We start from the raw sequence: 26,643 nt of genomic DNA, 5'->3' as shown, positions 1-26,643 counted from the left end.
CCCTCAGTGGGTCTGGCTGCTGCAGGCTGAGCTTTTGAAGATGCAGCTGGGTGTGTGAGCCCCTCACGTGTGCACAGCCTGGAGTGGGGCACATCTGGGTGTCATTCCAGGGGAAGGGGGTGCAGGCAAGGCTCACCAGGGGTAAATGTAGAAAGAAAATCTAATCAGGGTTATTTGAAAACAAAAATCCAACTGCCTCCAGAGATCAAACAGGCTCTGGGCTGTCAGAGCTCCCTGAGTGGAAGGAGTTTGTATGGAGGAGATTTTGTATCTGCAGGCATGGCTGTGTGATTTTAGGAGGATAAGTGGAATATTATTATATATTTTATATTATATTATGGAATATAATTTTAGGAGGATAAGTGATGGAAACTGCTGATATTCTACCCTCCCCAAAAGCTCAAAACGCTTAAAAAACCCCAAATCTCAACCAGACAGTGGTATTGGGTTACTCCTTCACACAGCAGTGAATTGCTGAAGCTCCCCTCTGCTGGAAGAGGCTGTTCCTGTGAAAGGCTGAGGGCTGGCATTGCTCAGCCTGGCACAGAGACTCTTCAGGGTCACCCATCTTCAGCCTTCCAAGGGAGAGGGACTCCTTCCACAGGGCACAGGGAAGGCCTTCACACTGAGAGGGTGGATTTTAATTAGATTTTGGGAAGAAATTCCTCCCTGGGAGGGCAGCAAGGCCCTGGCTGCCCCTGGGTCCCTGGAAGTGTCCCAGGACAGGCTGGATGAGGCTTGGGTCAGCCTGGGATAGTGGAAGGTGTGGGAGCTTTAAGGTCCCTCCCAACCCAAACCTTTCCATGGTTCCTTTCCAAATCTGTGTGTGAAACCATAGCTGGATGGCTAACAAGTCAATTTAGTCTGAAAATTTCTGCAGAGAGAAGCCTGTTGTCTTTATCTTACAATTTCTGACTCTGTAACTGAGCTTCAAATTGAAAAATAGTGATTTTTTTATTCTTTTCCTGTTGTGCTTGTAGACTTACAGTCCAGCCAAATTAAGAGCTGTATGTTCATTAAAGCTCACGCAGGAAGCAGCAGAATTGCCTCTCCTACAGCTGCTTTTTTCTCACTGCTGTGCCCCCAAGGTCGGGTTGAGTCACCTGCAGCTTCACCTGATTCATTTTTAGCTGAAATCAATTAGGAAGTGCTCACACCAGGAGCGTTTCTGGTGGGTGAATTTGGGAGGTGATTTTTGGCAGGGAAGAGGTGATCAGTGTCTGGGAGCCCTCTCACTGACCCGCTGAGGGACTGAGAGGGGAGGCCTGCAGATGCTCTGCCTTTTATATGCTGTCTCAAACGATTTTGTAAATAAGTAAGTACTATATATATTTTTTTTTCAGGTATATAGTTCTGGAAAGCCTGGATGTGAAAAATATGGAACCTGTTTCATGTGTTGCCAGTGAGAAAATGTTTTTTGCGTGCTTTCCTCAAAGGTAAGATACTTTCAGAGAGCACAAAAACATTTGTAACCTTCATGTGGTAACCAAGAGGAAGTTCAGTATGGATGGAGTTGAAAATTTGAGCTAACTCATCAATGGGAAATTAAGATTTGGATCACTATCTGCTCCAGTTTAGGCTTTTCAGATTGGACCAGCAGTTCTTGTTTTGTCATGGATTAAATGTGAGCTTGTTTATGTGAACAGCTTTGTTTTTTTTAATTACTATATCTGGGCATAGTTAGTGGAAAAAGAGGTTCTAAGAAAACAATAAAAACCTGCTGAATTTCCTTACAATATGCTTATTTTGAAGTGGGAAGGAAGTGAACTGACATGGATAACATATGAACCTACTATATCTCCTTGATGTGGATATTAAAGGAACCTTGAAAATAGTTTATGGGGAAGTTGTTGGAGGCTTCTAATTTTAAATTCTTAACAGGAAATCATTAAACTGTAGAGGAGCCAACATAACAGACTGTTGCTCTAAAACAAGAGCTAAATGCAGAGCATCCACATGAACTTGTCAGATCTTTTTTTAATGGTTTCTTTTTCCTTTCCTTTCATGTTTACTGCAACCCAGATAAATACATTTTCAGTTCTGTTTTTCATATACATCCACTTCAGGGTCCTGTTCTGGGTGAGCTGTGAAACCAGTGCCTGATGGTCAGACCTCAGGGCAAGAGGAGAAATTCACATTATCCATCAGACCAGGGGTGTTAACTCCTTGTGTGGTCAGGTCCCACCTTCCTCCACTGAGTGAGAAAAACCTTTAAAAACGTGGATATTGTTCACTTTTAGTTTCCTCTTTTACACAAGATTGTGATGCTTTATCTGAGCCCCGTGCTGAGGTTATTTGTACATTTTACATTGGCTATGCAAGAGGTGTAGCAACCTTTGGGCACTGTCAGCTGGGCTGATGAAGCTTAATTAGGGGCTTAATTAGGGACTGGGGGAAGGAGAAACATTCTGAGGTGTCTGTAAGCACTAAGACATGAAGGTGAGTTCCCAAATGCAGAGATTATTTTCAGGTGAAAAAGACTTTAAGGGACGTGGGTTTGCCAAAGCCAGGAGGGCACTGCTGCTTTCTGCTATAATAATTCCTATAATTAATAAGTTTGTACCTAAATGATGAACTTTTTAATATCTGACACTAAGCTGATGTGAATTTTTGTGTGTTGATAATTACATATATTTCATCTGTCAGACAAAATGAGTCATGGCTTTTGGAAAATGTAACTTTAAAGCTGCTAGAGAAGAGAGGGCAGGGTGCTGTTCACCCAGCACCACACTGTGAGGGGGAATTAGGAGGAATTTAAATGTACCTGTCTTGTTTCTTTTGATTGTGTGATCCAGCTGAGGGGAAGGAATTCTGTTGTAAAAAAAATGTAACTAATTTAGTTTAAGCCAATATGAGATTTTTTAAACCCCCAGCTAAAAGAAAAACTGAACTTTTTATCACAAAAGGAATCATGGCCTTTAATTCTGAGAAATTATTTAAGTGTTTAACCTGAGCATTCTGAGGTGGATTCATTTCAGCAACTGTTAGACAAAATGAGGGTAAGCTATCATTAAAGTCAAATAAATATTGTGTTTGGGTTAGAAACGTTTTTTGTGAAATTAATTTAATTCTAAAGTAAAAAAAGCTTTTAACTGTGAGTGGTTTAACCTGACTTCTGCATCTGAAATATAAAGCTGAGGAACCATGGGCAGTTTCTGCTTAGCATTTGCTTCCTTTAAGCATAAACCAAGAAAAGCACTCCCCATTTTTGTAAATGCATCAAGGATGTATAAAAATTGCTAAATTGCCCTTCAATTATTACCTGTTCTTTAGGTTCTGGGATTTGGAAATGGCAGTGCTACTTTCTGTCAAGCTTTATCTTTATTCAAAGTTTTTTCCCTGCAACAAACTTCACCTTTATTAGAAATTTTTCCCCCTGCATCTTCAACTTTTATTTGTTCCTATTTCTGTGAGGGTCTGGTTTAGTTGAAGGGGGTTTTTTTTTGTGAGCTGAAGGACTTCAGAAGAAAAGGAGGAAATCTGGTTTGAGTTGCTGCAGGATCTGCTGGTTGTGTGCCCTGTAAATCTTGAAGCACTTTGCTTTTCCAGCAGCAGTTTGGAGAGTGTAGTTTTTGTGGGCAAAACCATCTTTAATGTATTGTAATTTGATTGAATTTGTGAGTGTAGGTATGATTTATGTGGGCTATTGTCTCAGTTGTAGAAGTACTGACAGAAATAAGACACTTTTTCACTTGGATAGGCAAAAGCAATACTTGGATAGAAAAAGACAGAAATACCTTAGGGTTTGAAAAGGAATTTCTTCCCTCATAACTGGTTTTTTTTTCCCTTTGTTTCCTTCTTTTTACCAGACTACCTAAAGTATGTTTATGTAAAGTGGAGGGGCTGGAGCCAATCTGTGTGGTTCTGTTCCTGGAGTAGCTTGTGATTTTCCACTCAAAATTATTTAGGAAAGCATTGCCTGTATTGAATGAGAGTACTCCTCACACAACAACATATCTGGCTACATTTATCCAGCTAAAAAATAGGGATATTGTACTTTTTTGGAAGTATAAGGCTTTAGCTGTCCCTGTGATGACACAGGTCTGACAACGTTATTTTGTCTTTTTTTTTTTTTTTTTTGATAGTTTTAAGTCAGTTTGTTTGTTTTCTGGTTACTTTGTAATTAAAAATATCCTGCAATGTGGGTGGCAGTGCAGGCCTGGCAATTGATGTATCATATCCATGGTTTTAATGTTAATTAAGAGGGAAATAGAGATACATTGTGATGTTTGGGATTGCATAAAGCTCAAATTAGTCTTTGTCTCCTTTAAACACTGCTGAAACACGAAATATATAAAATACTGTTATGAAACATCATGGTCAGATTTTTAAAGCAATTCTATATTGGGACTGATGATCTGGTGATTGATCTGAGGGTATAAACACCTGTAAAGTAGGAAGGGATCGTTGCCTGATTGGATTAGTGGCGATTAATTCATTAATGGTTGTAGCAGGTTTGCAAATCCCTCGGGGCTCCAGGAATCCAAAGCTTTGTTGATGTAATTTTTATGTTTTAAATGCTGCTGATTTGACCGTGGTTGACGGAAGGAAATCCAAAGGGCTTGCAGTCCTTAAGCCGAACAATTCTCTCCAGGGTAGCGTTTTTGCAAAATTCCGTGGTGGTTTTCGCTGTAGCGAGAAGGGGGTCTGGGAGCTGGCAGTAAAACCATGTCTGGAATTTCAGCTGTAAAAACGAAACGCTCAAACCCCTCCAGAGTGAAGGAAATGTCTTAAATGGTCACGAGCATAGAACGGTGCAGGGATGCGTAATTCCAGAGGGAATCAAGTGGGAAAGCAGGGATGAAAGCAAGGAGCAGGCAAAGATCTGAGTAACCGTGGGGTTCCTGGAGCGGGGAAGGACGGGAGAGCTGAGAAACAACCCGGGGGTTCCTGGAGCAAGGGGAGGAATTCTGTGCCTGCAGTTGTGCCTCCCGCTGGCGGTGCTGAGCTCTGTGCGGAGCCTTTTCGGAGCGCCTGTCGCGGGGGGACACCCGAGGGACACTCGTGGCTCTCTGCACCTTCCTCGTGAGGGTGAGACGAGGGGCACAGCCCGGTGTCTCCGCTGAGCAGTGACAGCACCCGAGGGACCCGCCAGAGGTTGTCAGGGGAGGTTTAGGCGGGAGATCAGGGCACGGCTCTTCCCGCCGAGGGTGCTGGGCTCCCCGGGGAATGGGCACGGCCCCGCGGAGCTCCAGGAGCGTTCGGACAGCGCTGCCCGGGGAGGGATTGCCGGGGTGACAGCGCTGGGAAGGCCGCAGGGACAGCTGCAGGGCAGCCGGGGTCCCGCCGCTCCCGTCCCGCCCGGGCTGCGCCGCGGTTCGCGCTCCCCGCCGGCCGCAGGGGGCGCCGCGGAGCCCCGGCCGCGCCCGCCGCCCCTTCCGCCGCGGCGGGGCCGGCAGGGGGCGCTGGGCGGGCCGGGCCCGTTCCCGTTCCGGCGGGCGCAGGGAGCGGCAGCGGGAGCGGCCCGGGGCCGCCGCGGGCATGCCCGAGCGCCGCCGCCGCCTCCTCCGGCAATAGTCGTCGGCGGGCGGGCAGCGGCGGGAGCGCCGCGCGGAGCCGCCGCCGCTCTTCTCCCCATGGAGGGGCCGTACGCGCTCGGGGTGAGCGTGTTCTCCGACCAGGGCGGCAGGAAATACATGGAGGACGTGACCCACATCGTGGTGGAGCCCGAGCCGCCGCCGGCCGGGGCGCACAAAGGCGGAGCGGCGCCCGCGGGCCCCGGCGGCGCCGAGTCCCCGGCCGAGAGCGGGCGGCGGCGGGGGGGGACCCCGCGGGCGGCCGAGGACGGCGCGCAGCCCCCCGGCACCGGCCCCGGGCGGCGGCCGCGCCGCTCCGTCGCCTTCTTCGCCGTGTGCGACGGGCACGGCGGGCGGGAGGCGGCCCAGTTCGCCCGGGAGAACCTGTGGGGCTTCATCAAGAAGCAGAAGGGCTTCTGCTCGGCGGAGCCGGCCGAGGTGTGCGCGGCCCTGCGCAAGGGCTTCATCGCCTGCCACCGCGCCATGTGGAAAAAGCTGCGTAAGTGCCGGCGCCCGCCGCGGACCCTCCGCGCTCCCCCGCGGGCTGCGCTGCCCCCGCTCCGCCCGCGCTCTCCTCCCCTCTCCCGCGCTATTGTGAGGGCCTCCCTCCCTCTCTCCCTGCCTCCCTCCCTCCCTCCATCGCTGCCATCCCCGCGCCGCGAACCGCGGCAGCGCATCCCGCCCGCCGAGCCGAGCCATTCGGGAAAACAAGAGAAACTGGAGGGCACGCTGCGAGAGGGGAGATGTAAACACAAGGCGAGGGCACGCTGCTGTGTTACGTAGATAGCAATGGTGCGGTGGCAGCTGCAGTTTGTGTTCGGCGTGATACGCGTCGGTTTCCAAATTGGATTCATTGGGAAGGTCTTCATCTTGTTGTCTTGAGTAATCGCACTGAGCTCCCCCTTAGGTTTCCCTTGCATCATGAAATGGAATTGAAAAAGTAATTTTAACAAGATGAAATGGGCTTGAAACGGTGTTTTTCCCCCTAAGGGTGCTTGCGACTGTTTTTGTCAGTCCTGATGGAAGGATTGAAATGGGGCTGGTTTATAACTCGAGCATGGGGGAATACGCGGTGTTCCCGACAAAGCAGAAAACACATTAGTATCCCGAGGATGATTTTGGTAGATATAAATATATGTCATCATTATGTGTTTATGTGTGTATTAGTTGTTTAATTGCAGTCGCATAGAAGCTGGGGTTGTAAATAAGTCAGTGTCGAGGAGAGGAGCATGCCCAGACAAGTGACAGTCATCATTCCTGTACTCATCCTTCACCCCGAGCTCTTGTGAGGCTGCACTTTAAGTTTCTGAAAGACTTTTGTTTTGTAAAATGAAGGTTCTGACTTAAACCGTGGTTGTTTATGTAGAATGTGTGTATATAATTTATGCATTTAGGCATTCAAAAGCCTCAGAGAAGAAGCAAAAGCAGTGTACAGCGTGTGAAGGGAGGTGTGGAACATGGTAAAACTGGATCCAAAATAGTGACAGTGACAGTTGGGCTTGGGAGGGAAACCTGAAAAGCAAGAATTGCACTCAGAGCACCTCGGGCTTTCAACGAAGTGATTCTGGGGGGGAGGTAATTATAATTTCAAAACAGTTTCATTTTCCTTTTCCTTGAATAGCAAAATAGAGAAGTTGTGCAAATGTCAGATACTTGAGGAGATAACGGGGGAAGGAACAGCGAGTTTGAGGGCACGGAGGGAAGGGTGTGAATTTGAGAAGCACCAGAACATGACCACAACCTTGGCAATGGGATGTGCAGCCTTCTGGGCTGCAGGGCTGGGTGATAAGGAGCAAAATGTGTGAGCAGGGGGAGATGACATGGAGGGGGGAGATAAAGAGTTCAGTTTTCTGTCTGTTGTGTCCCTGGTGTGTTATTTGTCACTGAAACTCTGTGTGAGCACCGAAGGCACAGGAGAGAAAAGTGCAGGAACCTCTGTTTAACAAACAGCACCGGGGTTGTGGAAGCAATTTAAATTGTTGTGAGAAACAGCGCGGCTCTGGCTGGGAGCCTTTGGTGGCACTTGGAGCTTGGCTGTTTAGTAAACTCCAGAGCGTGTTTGCTCCTCCTGATTCCTGCTGCACGTGCTCAGCAGCCTGAGTTTTGTGGGACAAGCCCATCATTATCTCAGGTTTATAACTTCATCCTGTTACAGTCCCAGTGTGAATTCTACTGACAGGCAATAATTTTCCGTATTGTCACGTGTGAAGGAGCTTTTTAACCGTGTGCTGGTGACGCTGTGCACACGGAATGGAGACACTGGGTATGTTGGTATCCTGAAGTGTGGGGGAGAATTATTCGGAATTTTGGGATGGAGGATGGAGTCCTTATTGCTTCCAGTTGGCTCTTGGAAGGGAAGCTTGTACTTGGCTGCTCTCTTGATTGTTGGAAGTTCTGGGGTCATTCCCTGATAGACACAAACCACACTGATCATGACAGCAGCAGAAAAACTAAACCAGGAAAGTGCCCACTTGTCACTGGTGATCATTTTTGGCATTAATTCCGCAGTAATAAAATTCTCTGAATGCCAAAGGTCCTCTGGAGTAAGAGTTCACTTTGGAAGCTACAGAATGAGTGGAGTTTATGAGTTCAAAGTTACAAAGCTGAGTGTGAAGGGCAGTGGTTTTCAAGTAGAGGTGGGAAAAATGTTTTAAAAAGATGTTAATGCTCCTGATCCATGGAGGACTTGGGTCCATGGATTTGATTTTAATACCTGAGCTCAGAACAAAACCCATCAATTTTGACACTTTTGCTGGTTCCTGGTGAGACACAATCTCTATAGAGAGAACTGGGCTGTATCTAATACTTATCTCTGAACAGGAGCAAGGCATGAACTGCAGTCTCTGGATGACAGGCAGATAATTCCTGGTTTTGTTGAGCCTAAAATCTGAGGCTGCTGCTTCATTCTTTCTCCCACAAGTGGGTGATTTCCTTCTCTCTGCTCCCCATCCCCATAAAGACTGATTTGACTCTCTAATATATTTTATTGCTGTTCAGGGGTTGTCACACTGACAGAAACTCATTAGTTGCAGCTTGTTTTCTGTTAAGTGCATGGTTGAAGTCCTCATTAACACTTGGCTCCCTCCCTTGTTTGCTTTCCATTTGGAATGTGTTAGATTTAATATCCACAGTTAAAACTGCCAGACAAAGTACTTCCAATAAGCTGATTGAGTGTTTGTGTTCTTGAAATAAAGCTGCTCCTAGGGAGAAAGTGTGTTTCAGTATTTAGAGCACAAAGCTAGAACTGTTGGAACTTAAATGTTTAAATTGTGCTGGATGTCTTGGTAGATCACACTGAGAAAATGCAACTTGTGTCCTCATACTGCCTGTGAATTCTACTTCTCCAAATTCTCCTTTTCCTTCAGCTCTTCTTTCCTTCTTTCTTTTCCTTCCATGTCTTCTCCCCTCAGGCACCTGAACATCATTCAGTGGCACCAGAACTCAAGTTCCTCATTTTTTTGCTTCTGTTTAGAGCTTTAGAAGATTAAAATCCCTGTTTTCACAGAGGCTAAGGTTTAACTGTGTTCTCCCTTTCTCTCCTCGTGCGTTTATTTGCTGTGTGTTTGTTGTGCCACAGGCTTTGGCAGCCTGGGCTGGGTATTTCCTGCAAACAGCTTGTGTCACAGTGGAATTTCTGTGTTGTGCTGTGTGAGCCTGACTTGTGAAGTGCAGGAGACAGAACGTGACAGGGGGATGAGGCTCCCTTTGGAGTTTGTGTGGAGACGTGAGTGGGTGCAGCGAGGAAGAAACATGAGGTTGCTGTTGGCATTTGGAATCGACTGATAGCTGGGAGCTGAGCCTGCTTTCCGTGGGGAGGAGGGTGGTGTGGCTGGGCTGGCTCCCTGGGGGTGTTGTCTCAGTCAATTTGTGCAGTTTGGGGAGAAGATGAGCTTGTGTGGACACAAAAATAGGAAAGGCGTGAAAGAGAAATCTGAATGGGATGTAACTGGAGAGAGTAGTGTAGTGGGAAGTTCAGAGGAGTGGTTTGAGGGCAGAGCAGTTGAGGAAGATTTCCCTAACCCAGGTGTAGTTGTGTTATTACTCTGAATTCCAGGGGTGTCTCCTGTAGAATTTGAGGCGAGCATACTGAGGTAATCTGAATTATTTAGTGCTCCAAAGGGAAAAAATGTGAGTAAAGCATTTGAGATGTCATTCAGCACAAAATGTTGCTGTTCAACCTATGACAGTAAAACAGCAGTTTTTCTCCCTTCCAAGGGGGTCAGGAATGCCCACAAATCCTGCCTGGCAATTAAACATCCCGACAAAATAACTGAATTTAGGACATTTCCACCACTTCAGCCAGGGATATGAAGAGTAAATCACTGGTCACAGCATCCCACAAGCCTCCGAGACACCCTTCAGGGCATTCCCAGTTCCCCAGAGCTAAACCTGTGCTTTTTATGTGTGTTTTGCCTGGTTCCTCCTTGCAGCAGAGTGGCCCAAGACCATGACAGGGCTGCCCAGCACGTCGGGCACCACGGCCAGCGTGGTGATCATCCGCGGCTCCAGGATGTACGTGGCACACGTGGGCGACTCGGGCGTGGTGCTGGGAGTCCAGGATGACCCCAAGGATGACTTTGTGAGAGCTGTGGAGGTGACACAGGACCACAAGCCAGAGCTTCCCAAAGAAAGGGAGAGGATTGAAGGCCTTGGGGGCAGGTAGGTTTGTCTGCTTCACCTCGTTCTTTTGTTCTTTTATTTTTTCTTACAGCTTATTGGGGAATAAATTACAGAGGTTCATTGTTACACAGTTATGGTTTTTGCTAGTGGTTCATGGTATATGCAGAATTTTAATTTCCTGGTGGATCATGCAGCTGAGGGGTGGTTACAGTTCTAAATGTTCAGCTACAACTTTTTGCAAGCAGAGATGTTAATTTTTTGGCCCGTTTTCCTTTAAATTCTGAGGAACCTGTAGGTTGGCCAAATTGCCTTTTCACATAGGTAAAATGATCCGAGGTCTGGAATATCCAGTTTGTCACAGCACCCTGATTTCTCAGGCATTCTGCATTGTCCCTGAGGTGACAGTGGCAGCTGTTGAATCGACTCCTCAAAGCTTCTGCTTAGGGAACATGAGAAAAATCCTGGATTTGAAACAAAACCTTTCCTGTGCTGTTTGAACACCACAGTTTAGCCCCTGTCTTTGCAGGAGCCATTCTTGCCCTGGCAGATGTTGGCTCATCCGAGCTGGGCTGGGTGTGGGGAGGGAGGGGAGCAGGCAGGGCTCTGTCAGGTGGCACAAATGTTTGGAGACAGCCCCCAGGGCTGGGATGTGGGAGCTCTGCCTTCTCAGGTGCCACACCAGATGGATGGGCACGCTTTCCTCCTCGGAGCAGGGATCACTGAAGGTTTTCCTGCTGACATCATTCATCTGAGAGCCCTGTCAGCCTGTTAACCTTCAGGTATTTGTGTCTCTGGCAGATGGGAGTTGAAGGTTTTGCAGGAGGGATAAGCTGCAGTTTTGCTGTAGGTTTCCAAAGTGTTCCTCAGAGAGTGGAAGTCTCTGAAGGTTCAAAGAAGCATTCTCTGAAACTTAGTATCTACAGGAATGGTTAATTTTTAATATTTTTATTTGAGTGGCTCTCCTCCTGTGTTTCCCAGTCTGGTGGGAGCAAGGTGGAACTGTGCAGCTGTGCTTGGGAATCAAAGACAAGAGCAAACTGGGAACAGTTAATGGGAGAGCATGATGGAATCCCATTAAAAAGCTATTTTCCCAGTAAGAGCCTGAGTGTGGGATGAGGTTTCCTTTCCAAGAGTGACTGAAGTGAGCTCTGTGTGGTCATGAGCTGTACAAGTGGATGAGATCAAGTTTTGGGATGTGGTGTTTGTGCCTTTGCCGTGCTCTGGATGGAGTTGAACATGCCCTTGTTGTTAAGGCCTTTGAAGTGTCAGGAAGTGCATCTTGAATGGCTTCAACATGAGGAATCCTGAGGCTGTTCCAGAGCTGCTCAGTCCCTAATTACCAATGGCTGTTCCTTGGATGAAAGTAACTTTCAAGTATCCAGTTCCTCGCTTGGTTGGGACCAAACTTAGTTAATTTGTGGTTTCATTAGCACTTATTCCTTGGTGGTTCATACTTGTTCTTCTTTCTTCTCTGCCTGGCACAGCTGCCCCAGTTGTTTGCTCTGTAGCTCCTTTGCCCCTCCAGTGCCATCTGGAAGAGCTCAGCAGTGCTCAGTGCCTCAGAGCAGGTGCAGATGCAGAGCTGTTCTCTCCATCTCCTGCTTCCTGCACACACCAGCTCGGGACAATTCCTCTTTCTGTGTCTGCCTCCTGTGGGTGTTCCATAAATCCTTTCAGGATGCTGCTCCTTCCTTTGCTGTTGTTTCAACTGTGCCATGCTCTGTGCAGCCAAAATTTGAGAGATGTAGAAGATGAAGGAGGAACTGTGTGGAATTTACACCCGAGTGAGCTGATGTTGATTGATGGCCCTCATCTGAGGGAGGCAAATCCAGTTCTGCTCTGCCACTGACAGATTAAAAAGACACCCTTGTATATATTGTAACCAGCCAGAATTTCATCCAGGTCTTTATTACCTTGATTTTTATTTTCTTCTGCTCTTCATGTCTCACATTTCCCCTTGGTTTTATAAGGAACTATCAAAGTGCTGTCGTGTGTTCTGAAATACTTCATTGTGCCATTGTCATCACCCCCACATTTGCATATTTAACTGTTCTTTCCTGGTTCCTGCTGCTAACCTGCCCTCTGTGGTGCCTGCAGTGTGATCAATAAATCGGGAGTGAACCGCGTGGTGTGGAAGAGGCCGCGGCTGACCCACAACGGCCCCGTGCGCCGCAGCACCGTCATCGACCAGATCCCCTTCCTGGCCGTGGCCAGAGCCCTCGGTGAGTGCCCCAGCCCCTTCCACCCCCTGGGTTTGCCAAAACAACAAATTTACAGGGGTCTCCTCACCTGCCTTCTAAAGTCTGGGCCTTTAAAGGGTGTTTTTAATCCAATAACACTGTGTTTTTTGAATAACGCTGTAGCTAGGGAGAGAAGAAGGTGACTTATGACATGCAGGGTTTTCAGGGTCAGCCCTGCAAGGGTGGGATTTAATTTTACCACCAACTAGTCAAAAATTACAGTCCCATTATCTCAGTGAGAAAGAGTGTGCTCTTCCTCCTGGAGAGACACAGGCCTTGTACATTTTCATTCAGAAACGAAGTTTTGCTGGATGTGTATGAACTGCTTCAGTCTGTCTTTTGTGGAGAATCTATTTATTTTTTAGAGTTGGCATACAATGGGATGAAAGTCAAATCTGTTTAACTACAACCTGCCTTTATGGCAGCACTAGAAATGAGAAACTGTCTTTGAGGAATATTCCAAGGACAGGAAGGGATAATGCAGGACTAGAAAATTGGTGATGAATGTTTTTTTGGGAAGTACTCCTTAACTGAGTTTTTTTGTCTCTTTTACCCATGAGTGTCAGTGTTTCTGGTCGTTTTTCTCCTTAAATTCCATTGCAGAATGCCAATCTTTGGCTGTTCATGTTTTTATCCCTTTGTGCAGCGAGGAATCCTCCATGCAGATAGACCCCAAATAGTTTTGATTGGATGGGATTGTGGTTTTTACCTGTCAGGGCTGTGCTGTTAGCCCTGCTGGCAGCCTGGCAGTGCCCCTGGGTCAGCTGGCAGTGCCCGTGGGGACAGGCTGTTCTGGGACCAGCTCTGGATCATTCCAGAGCCTCGCTGTGTCTGATTTCACAGGCAGGAATAGCTGTGCCACAGGGATTTGTCCAGAGTTAGGGAGAATTTTGCAGTGAGAATGAACGTGGAAAAGTCAGCTGTGTGTCAAGCAAGGAGTCACAGGTGCCTCAAAATGAAAAATTTTAATTTTAAGGACATTTTCTCTGTATCTGAAAGTCTTTATGTGTCATATTTCAGGTAGGATAGAGTTTATTTTGTGGTTAGGAGAACTGACTTGAGAGTTTGAGTAAATCCTTTGGAGTTAATGGATGGGCAGCAAAAAAAAAACTTCATCCCCTGGGCAGCACATCCCTGCTGTTCCCTCCTGGATTGCAAAACGTGGACACTTAATTTCGGTGCGTCTTTTGTTGCTGTGATTGCAAGTTTGTTGCCTGTCTAGAGGGCTCTCTGGCTTTTGATCTGCTTTGCTCCCAGCAAGCTGAACAAAAGGATTTGGCTGGGGTTTGTGTGCAGATGGGAATTCAGGGAGCCGTGCATTTGTCAGCCCCCAGTGCATTCCTTGCCAGCAAGTGCATGGAGAGAGGAGCATTGGACAGTTCTCAGGCCCAGAAAATGGGAACACCTCTCTCTTACCAATTCTTGTGTTTGAAAGCTCAAATCCAGCCTTCCCTCCAACCTGGGTAAAAAATTTTAGCACAACAAGAATCTCTCAACAGAGAAATTTAGAGTTGAGAATTTATTATATTTAGAATGGGGGAGATTATCTGCTTAAAACCCCCAAAATTTAGATCAGTGTTTTAAGTGTCTCTCTCTTGCAACACTTTATAATATTTTGGTGTAGTCTCATCCTCCAGTCTTTAGGTGTAGTGCACTCTTAAGGAGTTCAGGAAAGGTTTTAGAAATAAAAGAAATAAAGCACCGTGGAAAAGTTGCATTCAGCCAGCAGAAAATCCTGGTGCAGAAGAAATCCTCGTGGCCAGATTAATTCTGACCTACCCTTTCCTGTTCTGATTGTCAGAAGTGCCCTTCTGCCCTAAAATAAGCATTTGTGGTATGCACCGTGGCTGTATTTAAGTATTTAAATAATGCTGAATTTATTTATAGCCCCATAACAAGTCAGAAATATTTGGGCTTTATGCTGTCCCTGTGAAGCATCTGTAAGCTGCTTTAAGGTACACAGCAGGTTTCTGTGTCTTATAATAAACCATTATAAACCCAATAAACCATTTTAAGCTGGAGCAGAGTTCTGTGTTTTCACAGCTACTTCTGCTGACCTTTTCTGGGCAATGAGAACATCTTTTTTTTTATTCTAATTTGTAATAGATCCCCATGAATCTGTGGTGAGGAGGGATTGCCTGGCACTGCTGGGGCTGTTCAGGAGGTGTTTAAATAAATGAATGAATAAATGAAACCTGAGCCAGGGGCCCGTTAGTTCAACCCCTCCCTCCTGTGGGAACATCAATTCTGCTTTCCCTGGGTTTTTTTTTAGGCAGGAATATAACAGAGTCACCCCTGTATTTCAGGTGGAGCAGGTGGAGGTTTGGCTCTTCCCAAGAGCAGGAATTTCCTGCTGCCCTCTAGGGCTCTGTCCCAGAGCAGGGAATCCCCGAGGAGCTGCTGCAGGAATCTCTGACAGGGGTAGGGGAGTTTTCCAGAACTGACTGCACCCAGAGCTGTTCTGTGAATGCACACACCATGAAATCCTGGGGAAGATGATGTGCCTGACCTCAAATGACCTGAGGAAATTCCTGTGTAAGGTTTTAGGGTTGTTTACATGCATTTTAACTCTTTTTCAAATTAAGTGGCGCAGCTGCCAATCAGTTTTTCCTTCCTGCTCCATTGTAGGCCATGAACTTGAATCACATGGAATTGTATTAGTTGTATTTACAGCAATTTCCAGCTTCTATTGATAATTGCTTTTCAGTTTTATCTCTATAAAACCAGACAAACTTGGGGTGTGTTTGGGATTCTTTTCTTGTCCTCAGGAGATCTTGCTGTAGCTTGTACAATTTTCTTCAGCCCTGAGACAAAATAAGAAGTGTGCTGTGCCAAATGCAGTGTGTGCTTTGTTCTGGGGACCTGTGTGTTACACACATCATGTGAGGGCACCTGTGGCTCCTCGTGGAGAAAAACTTTGATTTAAAAAGCTCTGGGATTAATCAAACTGGGGTTTTATTTTGGATTGAGTTATGAAAGTAAAGTTTGCTTTCTTCTATTAAAACCAAAAGCCCTTTTTATATGCAAAACTGTTTCTCCAGAAACTGAAATGAAAGACTTGATTTATGTGATTTCTGGACATGCTTTTGCTCTAAGAAGGCTTTGGATTTAATCCAATTCAGCCCACTTATGTGATGGGTGTTTTTGTTTGTGACTCCCGTTACTTCCCTGGCAGCACTTGACTTAGGCTTGTTGTATTTTATATAAGGTAACAGTGAGCAGATAAGAGAGACTGCATTGTTTGATACATTTTTACAGGCAGCTAAGTTAGTTTCCTGCTCCTTTAGCATCTGATTTCAAACATCTCTTTCATTTTGTAAGATGCAGTGTAGATCTCTGGGTATTATTCTGGTTTGAGTCAAGACTAACAAACAGGTTTTTCTGGAAGATAGAAGGAACTACAATAATAACTTTATTTTTTGTTGTTGTTTGGAAAAGAAGAATGCAAACTTCACACTTAAAGGAATACTCCCAGTGTGTGAGGGGGCACAGCTGGGCAGGGGGATGGGGGCACAGCTGGGCAAGGAGAGGGGGGCACAGCTGGGCAGGGAGAGGGGGGCACAGCTGGGCAGGGAGAGGGGGGCACAGCTGGGCACAGCTGGGGAAGGGAGGGGGGCACAGCTGGGCAGCAGCTCCAGAAAGCTTTGCCTTAGGCTGGGGAAGCTCTGCCCTTCAGGGAATAAAACAAAATAAAAATGTAAATGTCCCCCAGCCGTGAGTCGGGTTGGTGTCTGTTGGAAGGGTGTGTGAGAGTCACTCTGTGCCCTTTGGCAAGTTGATAATCCTTGGGCTGGCCCTGTGGCCACTGTGATGTTCCCAGTTATCCCTGGGAGGAGCCTCCTTCCTCTTGGAGCAGATCCCCTGGAATCAGTGGGGATTGCTGTTTCCTCGGGAAGGGCAGCAGATGGACACGATGACACGTGTGTGAAAGAACCCAATTTAATAACTCGGGTTATTTTTATCACCCAGCACAGCGTTTTTAATTAGAAAACCGATTCAGCTAATAACGTTTTGTCATTTCTCCTACGTGAGTATGAACAAACTGGCAAATTGACGTGTAAAAATATTCTCTATACATTGGAAATTGATGCTGCTCGTGTTTATTTTACCTGCTGTGGCCGTGACAGAGCGATGTGAGAAACTCTGAGTGCAGGAGGACTTTCCATGGCCATTCACATCCCAAAATTGCTCAGCTCTAGCGTTACAGTATTTATTTTGATCTCTCTGCCAGCTGGCTTTGTCGGGAGCCCCGTGGCAGCCGAGTGCACCTCTGTAGGAGCAGGCTTGGCTTTTAATTAGCACTCATTAGCAGCATGTGCTTGCGGGGCTGTAATGAGGATGGGCTGCGCTGGAGTGGGGTAATTGAGTTGAAGTGTTCCCTTTCCTGGTTCTGGAAAAGTCTTTTCAACTGCTTGATAGCTTGAGGCAAAGCTAATGGAGGCAAGGAGGAAGACAAAAAGCTTATTTATTGTCTTTAAAAGGGTGCTGATGGATGTGGAAGAAGCTCTGGAAAAAAGCAAAGGAAGAGCCTTACAAAACCTTACTCTTGAGTTGCTGAGCTTCTGTTTGCTGCTCAGCTCTGACATTTTAATTAATTTCTGCTTTTAAAGCTGTGTGTTTTGCCAGAAAAATGTAGCCAGTGCTTGCAAGTAATAATCATGTTACTTTTGGTTGCTTATCACTACAGGGAGCTGTTTGTGAACATGGAAATAAATTTTAAAAAGAGGTGTTAGGGCAAATTATTACTCTTCTTGATTTGAAGGCCTAGCCTTAGGGAAAGGTTTTTAATTTTTCAAGTATACTTGATAAACAGAATTGAAATAAATTGATATGGAAATGCATTTTTGTGCTGGAGTGATTTTTGAGGATGGTTTGGAGGGAGCTCTTGAAGCAGGAGATGATTGGACTCAGATGCGTTGTTCAGCTTTGTTTCTGCTGAGGTGACCCCAGACTCATTCACACAGCGAGAGAGATTTAAAAATAGAAATGTTCCCTGCATGAGGCCATCCTAGGGAGAGGCTTGAGCTCTCATTTGCTGCCTTCCTGCTGGAGCTCAGGCAGTGCCTGTGTTCCTGTGGCTGCTCTCCAGCTCCCAGACTTGGCTCGTGGTGTTCAGAGAGCCCCGCGTGGCTCTGCAGGAGATGCTCGGGCTGTGGGAGGACAAGGAATGGCAAAGGGAATTTCACAGGGAAAAGGCTTCAGTCTCCTCCTTGGCTTTTTCCTTTGTCCCTTCCTTGTGGCACCTGCATGCCCAAATATTTGCACATTAGGTGTGGGATCAACAAAGCAAGTTTTTACTTCTGTTTAAGGAGAACTCGATTAAACCAGATAGGTTTTAGTTTGGAGATAGTTGAAGTTTTACCATTTTCTAGCTATTTATCTGTTTGATTTCTCCTTTTTCCACAAATACTTGTTTTAAGAGAGTAGAAGACCTCTGATTACAGCTTGGTTTAGTTTAAATACGATTAGAAGGTGGCAGCAGCTGAGCAGTGACTGGGCTGGAATTTCCTCATGTTCCTGCCAGTGACTCAAGGCTGATGGTTTTTTTCTCTTTTCCAAGAGTGAGATTTCTCACGTGTTGTGTAACAATCCCAACCCATTTCCTGCTTTGCCAGGCGATCTCTGGAGCTACGACTTCTACAGCGGGGAGTTTGTGGTGTCCCCCGAGCCCGACACCAGCGTGCACACCATCGATCCCCAGAAGCACAGGTACATCATCCTCGGCAGCGACGGGCTCTGGAACATGATCCCGCCTCAGGATGCCATCTCCATGTGCCAGGATCACGAGGAGAAGAAGTATTTCATGGTGAGAGCAGAGCCCAGAAATCAGTGTGGAAATGTCATCCTGGTTACCTCTAAAATCGTTCAGTCTGGCAGGGATGGAGGGTGCCCCACAGAGCTGGTGGGCTTTAGGCAGACTGATGGTTTTGCCACAATATAAAAGTTGTTACAGTGTGGCTGATTAAATACCATGAGCGTTACCAGAGTTTACTTTTTGTGTTTTGGGGGAATTTGACTAGCAGGGCGCTGTCTGTGAGTAATAAAGGAGATAATGAGTTTCTTCTCTAAAGAAGTTACACAAAATGCTGTCTGATCATTAAATTTATTTCACATTAAGGTGCATGTTATAATGCAGACTGTTTAGTCTGAATTAAATTACTCTCTGATTTATTTTACAAAACAGTTGAGAATTTCTATTGGAGCATCAGAGAGTAAACACTCTGCAAACCCCATGAGGGACTTTGGAAAGACTGTGGGTTGTGTTCCAACCTGTTACAAGCTATTTATACAGTTTAAAACACTGTATATATGTGGAATATGCCACCAACTGATTGAAAGGTGGATTTAAGAAGGAAGATGTGTTTTAATCAGTATTTCTGGAGGTGCTGTGGGGCATGGTTTGTAGGAATGTGTGTGGCTTGCAGTGACACGGTGGCTTTGGGTTCCAGCCCTGTGTGACGGTGGCTGTGTGTGGTGGTTCCATGTGACACCCTGTGTGCCAGTGACTCTGTGACACTCAGTGTCCCCTGTGTGCCAGTGACTCTGTGACACTCAGTGTCCCCTGTGTGTCCCCAGGGTGAGGCATGGGAGTCGTGTGCATGGGTGCTGGTGGCCCTCTGTGACACCCTGTGTGCCAGTGGCTCTGTGTGCCTGGATGCTGGTGGCTCCGTGTGACTCCTCATGTGTCCCCCATGTCCCCAGGGCGAGGCACAGCAGTCCTGTGCCTGGATGCTGGTGGCTCTTCAGGGTGGCTGTGTGTGGTGGCACTGTGTGACACTGTGTGTCCCCTGTGTGTCCTCAGGGGGAGGTGTGGCAGTCTGTGTGCCTGGATGCTGATGGCTCCGTGGGGTGGCTCTGTGTCCCCCATGTCCCCAGGGCGAGGTGCAGCAGTCCTGTGCCCAGATGCTGGTGGCTCTGATGCCCTGTGTGACACCCCATGTGACATTTTGTGTCCCCTGTGTGTCCCCAGCGTGAGGTGTGGCAGTTGAGTGCCCAGATGTGGGTGGCTCTGCAGGGTGACTGTGTGTGGTGGCTCTGTGTGGCTCTGTGTCCCCCATGTCCCTATGACACTCCATGTGACTCAGTGTCCCCTGTGTGCCAGTGACTCTGTGACACTCAGTGTCCCCTGTGTGTCCCCAGGGTGAGGTGCAGCAGTCGTGTGTCCGCATGCTGGTGGCTCTGTGCAGGGTGGCTCTGTGTGACTCTGTGCGGGGTGGCTCTGTGGTGTGACTCTGTGTCCCCTGTGTCCCCAGGGCGAGGCGCGGCAGTCGTGTGCCCTCATGCTGGTGGCTCTCTGCGGGGTGGCTCTGTGAGGGAGGGTGGCTCTGTGGGGTGGCTCTGTGTGACATTGTGTGTCCCCTATGTCCCCAGGGCGAGGCGCGGCAGTCGTGTGCCCACATGCTGGGGGCTCTGTGGGGCTCTGTGGGGCTCTGTGGGGCTCTGTGGGGCTCTGTGGGGCTCTGTGGGGCTCTGTGTCCCCTCTGTGTCCCCAGGGCGAGGTGCGGCAGTCGTGTGCCCGCATGCTGGTGGCTCTGTGCAGGGTGGCTCTGTGTGACTCTGTGCGGGGTGGCTCTGTGAGGGAGGGTGGCTCTGTGGGGTGGCTCTGTGTGACTCTGTGTCCCCTCTGTGTCCCCAGGGCGAGGCGCGGCAGTCGTGTGCCCGCATGCTGGTGGGGCGGGCGCTGGCGCGCTGGCGGCAGCGGATGCTGCGGGCGGACAACACCAGCGCCATCGTCATCTGCATCGCGCCGCTGCGCGAGCGCGCGCGCTGGGACGGCGACCACGAGCTGGTGCTCAACCTGGCCGAGGGGCCCAGCTACAGCAGCCCTGACCCCTGCAGCCTCACCCCCTCCCGCTGCTGCACACCTCCCCTCAAGGTAAGGGCTCCCTGTGTCCCCCCTCTGCCTCCTGGGGCACTCAGAGATTCATGAAATACTCGTGGAAACTCCTGAGCTCTCAATTCACATCACTATTCAATGTTGCTGTTTTTAATTTTGAATTTTTACTGTATATGTCTGCTGAGATTGGCTCAGTTGTTAAAAGATGGTGTTGTCATTCCATGACCCTTGTGGGTCTCTTCCAGCTCAGGATATTCTGTGAAAGCTCAGTTATATCCTCAATACTTCCCTCTGCAAAGGTTTGGAGGACCAGACCAACTTTTAACAATGTTTCTTAAAAGACTTGAACATTCTGCCTTTGGTGTTCCAATGTATGGATTTTCACAATTGCTGCTGGTTGTTTATTGGTATTTGTTCATCTGTGCTCCCTCCCTGATGTGGAAGAAATTAGTACTGTTACTTGACAAACCTTGAAATGCATTCTTTCCTAAAGGAAGTTTTCTGAGATCCTCCCCAAGATTCAAGGCAGCCTTTAGAGACAGAGAGGAACCAGAGAGGGGATCAGAGGTATAAAAAAGAGACTGTCCAACACATCCCCTCAGAAATTAAGGCTGGGCTACAGTTTCTCCTCCTGCCTTGCCAGGTGCTTGCCCAGCCCAGGGATTGCAGTTTGTGAACCTGTTCCTGACAGGGCGTGCTTTGATTTGGGTTTGTTTGGTTGTGGTGGTGTTGGGCTTTTATTTTATTTTTTTTTTTTAAGGTTAATTTGTTCCAACACATGTTGCTGTAAAGAACATTTTCTTTCTGTACTGGGAGATCTCATTATCTTCCTTTGGTTGATTTGATGTTCTTTGTTGGAGGCAGAGACATTATAACATAAGGTCTTTCTGAAGGCTGCAAGTTTGAGTTGTTAACATAAAGCAGAGCTCTTCAGAGGGTTTTTGTTTTGTTGTTTTGTGGCTTTTCTTCCCCCCCTCTAAGAACTGGAGTGTAGTTATGAGTGGCTGTTTGTTTCAGTAATTACCAGCTGCTCCTGATTTAAGTCACTGTCCTTTGATGTTCTGCAGAATCTTCAGATAATTGTCCTTTGGGCAAAGGAAAAGAAAGCAGAAATTAGAAAGGGAGTTTTAAACATTCCCTTGGGAGAAACAAGCTCTAATAAAATGGCAAGCTTCAACTTTGTCTCCTCCCCTTTCATCTCGTGGAGCAAAATCCATGAAAAGAGCTTTAAACCTAGCAAAATCTTGAGGAAAAAAACTAAATTGTAAGTGCTCCTAAAATTTTCAATCACCGTTTCTGTGAGGGAAGCAGGGATGGCCTTGATGCCTGACAGCTGCTACCTGCCAAAACAATTAATTTGGAAATAGATGGAGACCAAAGTTTCTTAATTAAACAAAAGTATTTCTTAATTGCTTGTGCTTCTGGCAGCAATTACTAATACCAAATTAATTCCAGTATTCCTGAGGCCAGTGAGGAAGATTGATGGGATTGTTGAGAGATTCAATTGGCGATTTGTGGTTTATTTTCCCTGTTTTGTCACATCACTCTCCAGCAGTCCATCCTCTGCCTTTCCTTGCCTTCCCAAAGCCTTGTTCAGTCTCAGCTGTTTGCACGAGCAGGAGATGTTGGGGAAAAGAGCCACAACATTAAATATCTTGCACAATAAAAAACATAAAACTAAGTTTTATGGGACGCAATATGAGAAATTAAATTGAGCAGCTGAAGCAGCGTTGCCAGAGCTGCTCTCTGTGTGTGATCTGGTGTCCTTCTGGGTTCTGCAGGAATTCAGGTGAAGAATAACCTTTAAAATTCCATTCATAAAGGTCTTCCCTCTTGTGTTGCTAAATGGTGTAAAGGGATGTTATCTAAATGGTTTTGTCTGCACACAGGGAGCCACAGAGGAGTAGGGAGGAGTGGAAAACCAGTCTGGATGCTGGTGACATCCTGATTAGCTTTTCTTTTGGAGTGCATTTTATTAAACCTGGAGTTGTTCTGGGTTATGGCTTCAGAAGCATCTGTTTATTCACCCGGGATATGTCCCTGACTGATTCAGCTGTGTGCATTTCACTTTCCAGCACATGATTTTCTTAAAATAATAACTACCACTTGCTTTCCACTGAGGGTGTGTAGCGTGGCCTTGAAATTTACTTTTGAAGGACTCACCGAGTAACCAGGGACTTGTTCACAATTAAATCTTTAATAAGGTCAAAATTCCTATCTTCAGGGCGCTGCGTAAACACTCATTTTCATAATCCCCCTGTGCATAGTGACAGCAAGTATTGTCCCCATTTTCCTGTTGGTAAAACTGAGGATGAGGCAAAAAAAAACCTGCTCAGGGGCTGCAGAAGAGATGAGGGTCAGAGTTTAGGAAGTGCCTGATTTTTGGGACCTCACTTTGCTTCCCAGGGGGTGGCTGGATGTGAGCGAGGAATCCATAGGCAATAAAAAGTGTAACCTTGCACAGGAATATTTTTAGATGTCTGTCTGCCCCTGCCCCTGTCCGTGGGCAGCTGTGAGGAGCAGTTTGTCCAACCCTGGTTATGGAGTAACTGAGAGGGCTGAGCACGACAAAGGTCAGGAGCCTCTGGCTGCTGTTTGCCCACTGTGGGTGTGTAAATGAGGGGGCAGTGCCACTGTGGGTGTGTAAATGAGGGGGCAGTGCCCCTGTGGGTGTGTAAATGAGGGGGCGGCGCCCCTGTGGGTGTGTAAATGAGGGGGCGGCGCCTCTGTGGGTGTGTAAATGAGGGGGCGGCGCCTCTGTGGGTGTGTAAATGAGGGGACGGCGCCTCTGTGGGTGTGTAAATGAGGGGACAGCGCCTCTGTGGGTGTGTAAATGAGGGGACAGTGCCTCTGTGGGTGTCTGATTCAGGGATTCCTGCCGGTGAAGTGAGAGGTCACAGCGCTGCTTTTCCCCTCATCCCCAGCAGGTCCCTCTGTTCCTCAGCTGCAGTTCACATCCCCTGTCAGAGCTGTTTGCAATACTCACAGGGAGGGAAGGTGACTCTGCTTTGGAGTAGGTTTTTCTGCCTTGGATAAGGTTTAGGGACATTCTGGAAGTGCCACGCGCTGTCTCTGCCCTCGTGGGGTCAGGTCTGTCCCTGGAAGTGTCCTGGGACAGGGCTTGGAGCACGCTGGGGTAGTGGAAGGTGTCTGTGCCCAGAGTTTGGAGCTAAGTGATCCTGAGGATCCCTTCCCCAATCATTCTGTGATTGTCTTTATGCCTGAGTATTTTGTTTCCTTTTCCCTCAGCCCGTAGAAGATGACCCCTGGCCACGACCGAACTCTGCCGAGTCTATTCCTCCCCTCCTGCACAGCAACATGCTCTCAGAAAAATACCTGGAGCTGCCAAACGAGATTGCCAAAAGCAATTTACCTTCCTCCGGAGGAGCCCCGAAGGCTCCAGCCCCGCAGGAGGAGAAGTGCAGCAAAGCCCTGGCTTTGAGGCTGCAGGAGTCCTACAGCACCGGCGTCTCCGTCAGCCTCTCCCCTTCCCACTCGGCCAACTCAGGCACGGACCAAAAAGCCTTCAAGGTGTCCCCTAGCGGCCCGGGCAAGGCGCAGGACGCGGAGAGGCCGCCCGCGGGCAGCTTTAAGCGGACACTGGAGGAATCCAACTCGGGCCCGGCGCTGAAGAAGCCGCGGCGGGGCCCGGCGCGGGGCGAGGCGGGCGCGGCGCGCAGGAGCCCGGCGGGGCGGCGCAGCCTCCGCGGGCAGAAGAAGCTGGGCACTCCCCTCTTCCAGCCGCCCCGCAAAGCGCTCTGCGTGTGCTGAGCCCGCCCACAAAGCTCTTCCTTCTTCCCCCTCCGTCTTTTTTTAAAGTAGGAACTTTTTTTGGTATCCGACAGCTTTATCCCCCGGCCTTGTAACTTTTTGCTTGTATTATAACTGTGAATTTTGTAGATGTGTTAGGGTATAAGTCGCTGTAAAATGTGTGTAAATTTGTATTCCTTCATATAAATGTAGTCTCTTTTTTTTCTTCCTTGTATAATTGTTACGGGGGGGCTAAGCCTTGTTTAAAAAAAAAAGCAAAAAACAAACAAAAAGTAAATTAATCCTTTTTGTTAATTTACTAAAGTCATCAATTTGTATACGCTTCTTGTGAGGAGAATTTCACAACTTTTTAACTAAAGTAAATTATTAAACAGAATGGAAGATATGTATTTTCGTAGTCTGATACGTTCCACCTAAAGTGTGTCTTTTAGAGAATACACTAGGTCTATATTTTGGTTTTAAATTTTAGATTTCTCTACTCAGAAACGAATTGTATGTGGAAGCAGAGATTTGAGTCTTGCTTTACACACCTCAGTGTCGATTTCATGTTAATTAAAATACTATGCAGTATCTTATTTAGTTGTATTTTTTGTAACAATAATCGTCAAAAGTATTTAGCAAAAAAAGTGTGTTTTAACAACTCCAGCTCCCCAGAGCATCCGTCAAAGCCATTCCCATCCCCTGTTCCAAATGATGGCATTTTATCCAGGCATCACTGCCCTCCTGAGATGTTTTCTGCTATTCCAATACCGATGGTGCTGCTAATACCTTTCAACACAAGTTCTTAAATTATTTTATGACTATTTTCATTGACTGTGTGGACCACGTGTATGTTCACCTCAATAAAACACATGAAAATTTGACGGGGATGCTTTTTATTTTTTAATTTTTTATTTCAAGCTGAAGTTCTGTTATTTATTCAGCAGTGAAATATGAATTTATTATTACAGAAATATTCATATTTATCTGGTATTCATTAAATATCTGAATACTCTCCCCTTTCTCACTGTGGCTTAGGAAACAAGACATCCCACTTAAATTTATGACAGAACTGATCTTGGCACTTTATCCTGAATGTTATACTGTAGCAATATATTAACTTTTTACATTTTTATTTTGATGGGAAAGCAGAAGGCCAGTACTTTATTCCAGCGGCCAGCATGATTATTTAAAGAATCCAGTTTTTTACTGCTGGAACAATAAAGCAGGGGTTGGAAGCAGGCCTGCTATCTATATGTGTTACCATGGCTACAGCAATCCCAGGGGATTTTATTCCTGAAAATTCTCCCTTTCATCCATGCTGGGAACACAGCGCTGCCTCAGGAGATGAAAGAAACAGCCTGTCCAAACTGGATCCTGCAAGAATTTATTTCTGTGGATGTGGGAAGTAACTGCAGTTCGTAAAGTTCTGCTGTGATGTTGAAATTCTACCCCAGATGGGGAGGAAAGGCTGCAGAGGCCACAGCTCTGTGGCAACTACCTGGCAACGTCCTTTGCAGCAAAGTAAGGTAATAATTACCTGTTTTCAATTAGTTTGTGTTCAGCCTTCTAAAGAGTGACTGTAACACCTCGGTTAGATGACTATATATATTACTATTTATAAGGGAAATATGCAAAAGAAAAAAGTTTTATTGTGGATTTCCTAGGTTTTTTGTGCTACACAGACACAAAATTTAAGTTTCCACAGAATTCTGCTGCACTCAGAAATGTAAGCCTCATTTAAGTTTCCTCAAGCAGTTATAAACTTCGGCTTCTCCAGCTTTTAGCTTTATTTATTTTTTTTTCTTAACAAATTACCCCAACCCTACAGGTTTTCCTGGAGAAGCTGCTGGGTGATGGTCAGAATTAAACAGTGAGAGCTCCTCTGCACTGGACAGAAACTTCCCTGCTGATAGAAACTGCCAGTGCTTTGCTCCTGGGTATTTTGCCCACCTCTTTTATCATTTGACTTTTTTGAAATTAATATTCAAAGCTGAGAGGGGAATTGACACCGGTAAGTTCACAGAGGCTCCTGTGGTAAGATCAAACCTGAGTTACAACTTTTTATTGCGAAATCAAGCTCCGATCTGTGCAAGCCTGCTGGCAGGCACTTTGTGGATGTTTTCGGTCATTGTTTCATTCCTCTGGCATGTGGATGATGATGGTGTCACAGGAGTCAGGTGCATTCCCGGAGCAGGTCACCCCTCCTGACCTGCTGCCACTGTCTGGAAACCTGACCCAGGGCCCGAGTGTCACCCTGAGGGAGCGGGGCGGTGCTGGACACCTGTGAACATAAATCACACACTGGAGAACTTAAACGTCACGATAGCAGGGACACCTTCCACTGCCCAGCCTGGCCTTGGGCACTGCCAGCGATCCAGGGGCAGCCACAGCTGCTCTGGGCACCACCCACACAGGGAACAATTTCTTTCTCTAACCGAAATCCACCCTCTAGCAGTGTGAAGCCATTCGCTGTGTAAATCGCTCCAGGCCCTTGTCCAAAGTCTCTCTCCATGGTGCTTTGAGCCCCTTTGGGGTTTTTGAGTTCCCTCCTCAGCCGTGTCTCCAGCGCTGCTGCCACAGCGCCCGAGCTCTGAGGGGCAGCAGCTCCTGCCCCTCTTCTGTGCTGTCCCCGAGCTCTCCAGCCTGGAGAGGCTCCAGCTGGGGAACGCATCGGCCC

General features: G+C 47.1%; 1 protein-coding gene across 1 annotated transcript; it reads left to right on the top strand.

The window, feature by feature from the left end:
* The first annotated feature begins 5,425 nt into the window (after positions 1-5,425).
* On the top strand, positions 5,426-24,847 carry PPM1D (protein phosphatase, Mg2+/Mn2+ dependent 1D). Its single transcript, XM_063402853.1, has 6 exons — positions 5,426-6,015; positions 9,947-10,175; positions 12,234-12,358; positions 17,992-18,182; positions 20,013-20,252; positions 23,463-24,847. Exons 1-6 carry the CDS (start codon positions 5,577-5,579, stop codon positions 23,982-23,984), a joined length of 1,746 nt encoding a protein of 581 aa, XP_063258923.1. The 5' UTR covers positions 5,426-5,576; the 3' UTR covers positions 23,985-24,847.
* The last annotated feature ends 1,796 nt before the right edge of the window (positions 24,848-26,643 follow it).

Source organism: Prinia subflava, chromosome 8 (genome assembly GCF_021018805.1).
Source record: "Prinia subflava isolate CZ2003 ecotype Zambia chromosome 8, Cam_Psub_1.2, whole genome shotgun sequence".
NCBI lineage: Eukaryota > Metazoa > Chordata > Aves > Passeriformes > Cisticolidae > Prinia > Prinia subflava.
Note: the sequence above shows the minus strand (reverse complement) of the source record. Positions and strands in the feature narration are given on the sequence as shown.

What these genes read in the sequence shown, in the direction of transcription:
- PPM1D (XM_063402853.1), top strand. Translation starts at nt 5,577, where the DNA reads ATGGAGGGGCCGTACGCGCTCGGGGTGAGCGTGTTCTCCGACCAGGGC. An exon ending in ATTGAAGGCCTTGGGGGCAG is followed by an intron (nt 10,176 to 12,233) that starts GTAGGTTTGTCT and finishes TGGTGCCTGCAG; the next exon opens with TGTGATCAATAAATCGGGAG. An exon ending in GGCCGTGGCCAGAGCCCTCG is followed by an intron (nt 12,359 to 17,991) that starts GTGAGTGCCCCA and finishes CTGCTTTGCCAG; the next exon opens with GCGATCTCTGGAGCTACGAC.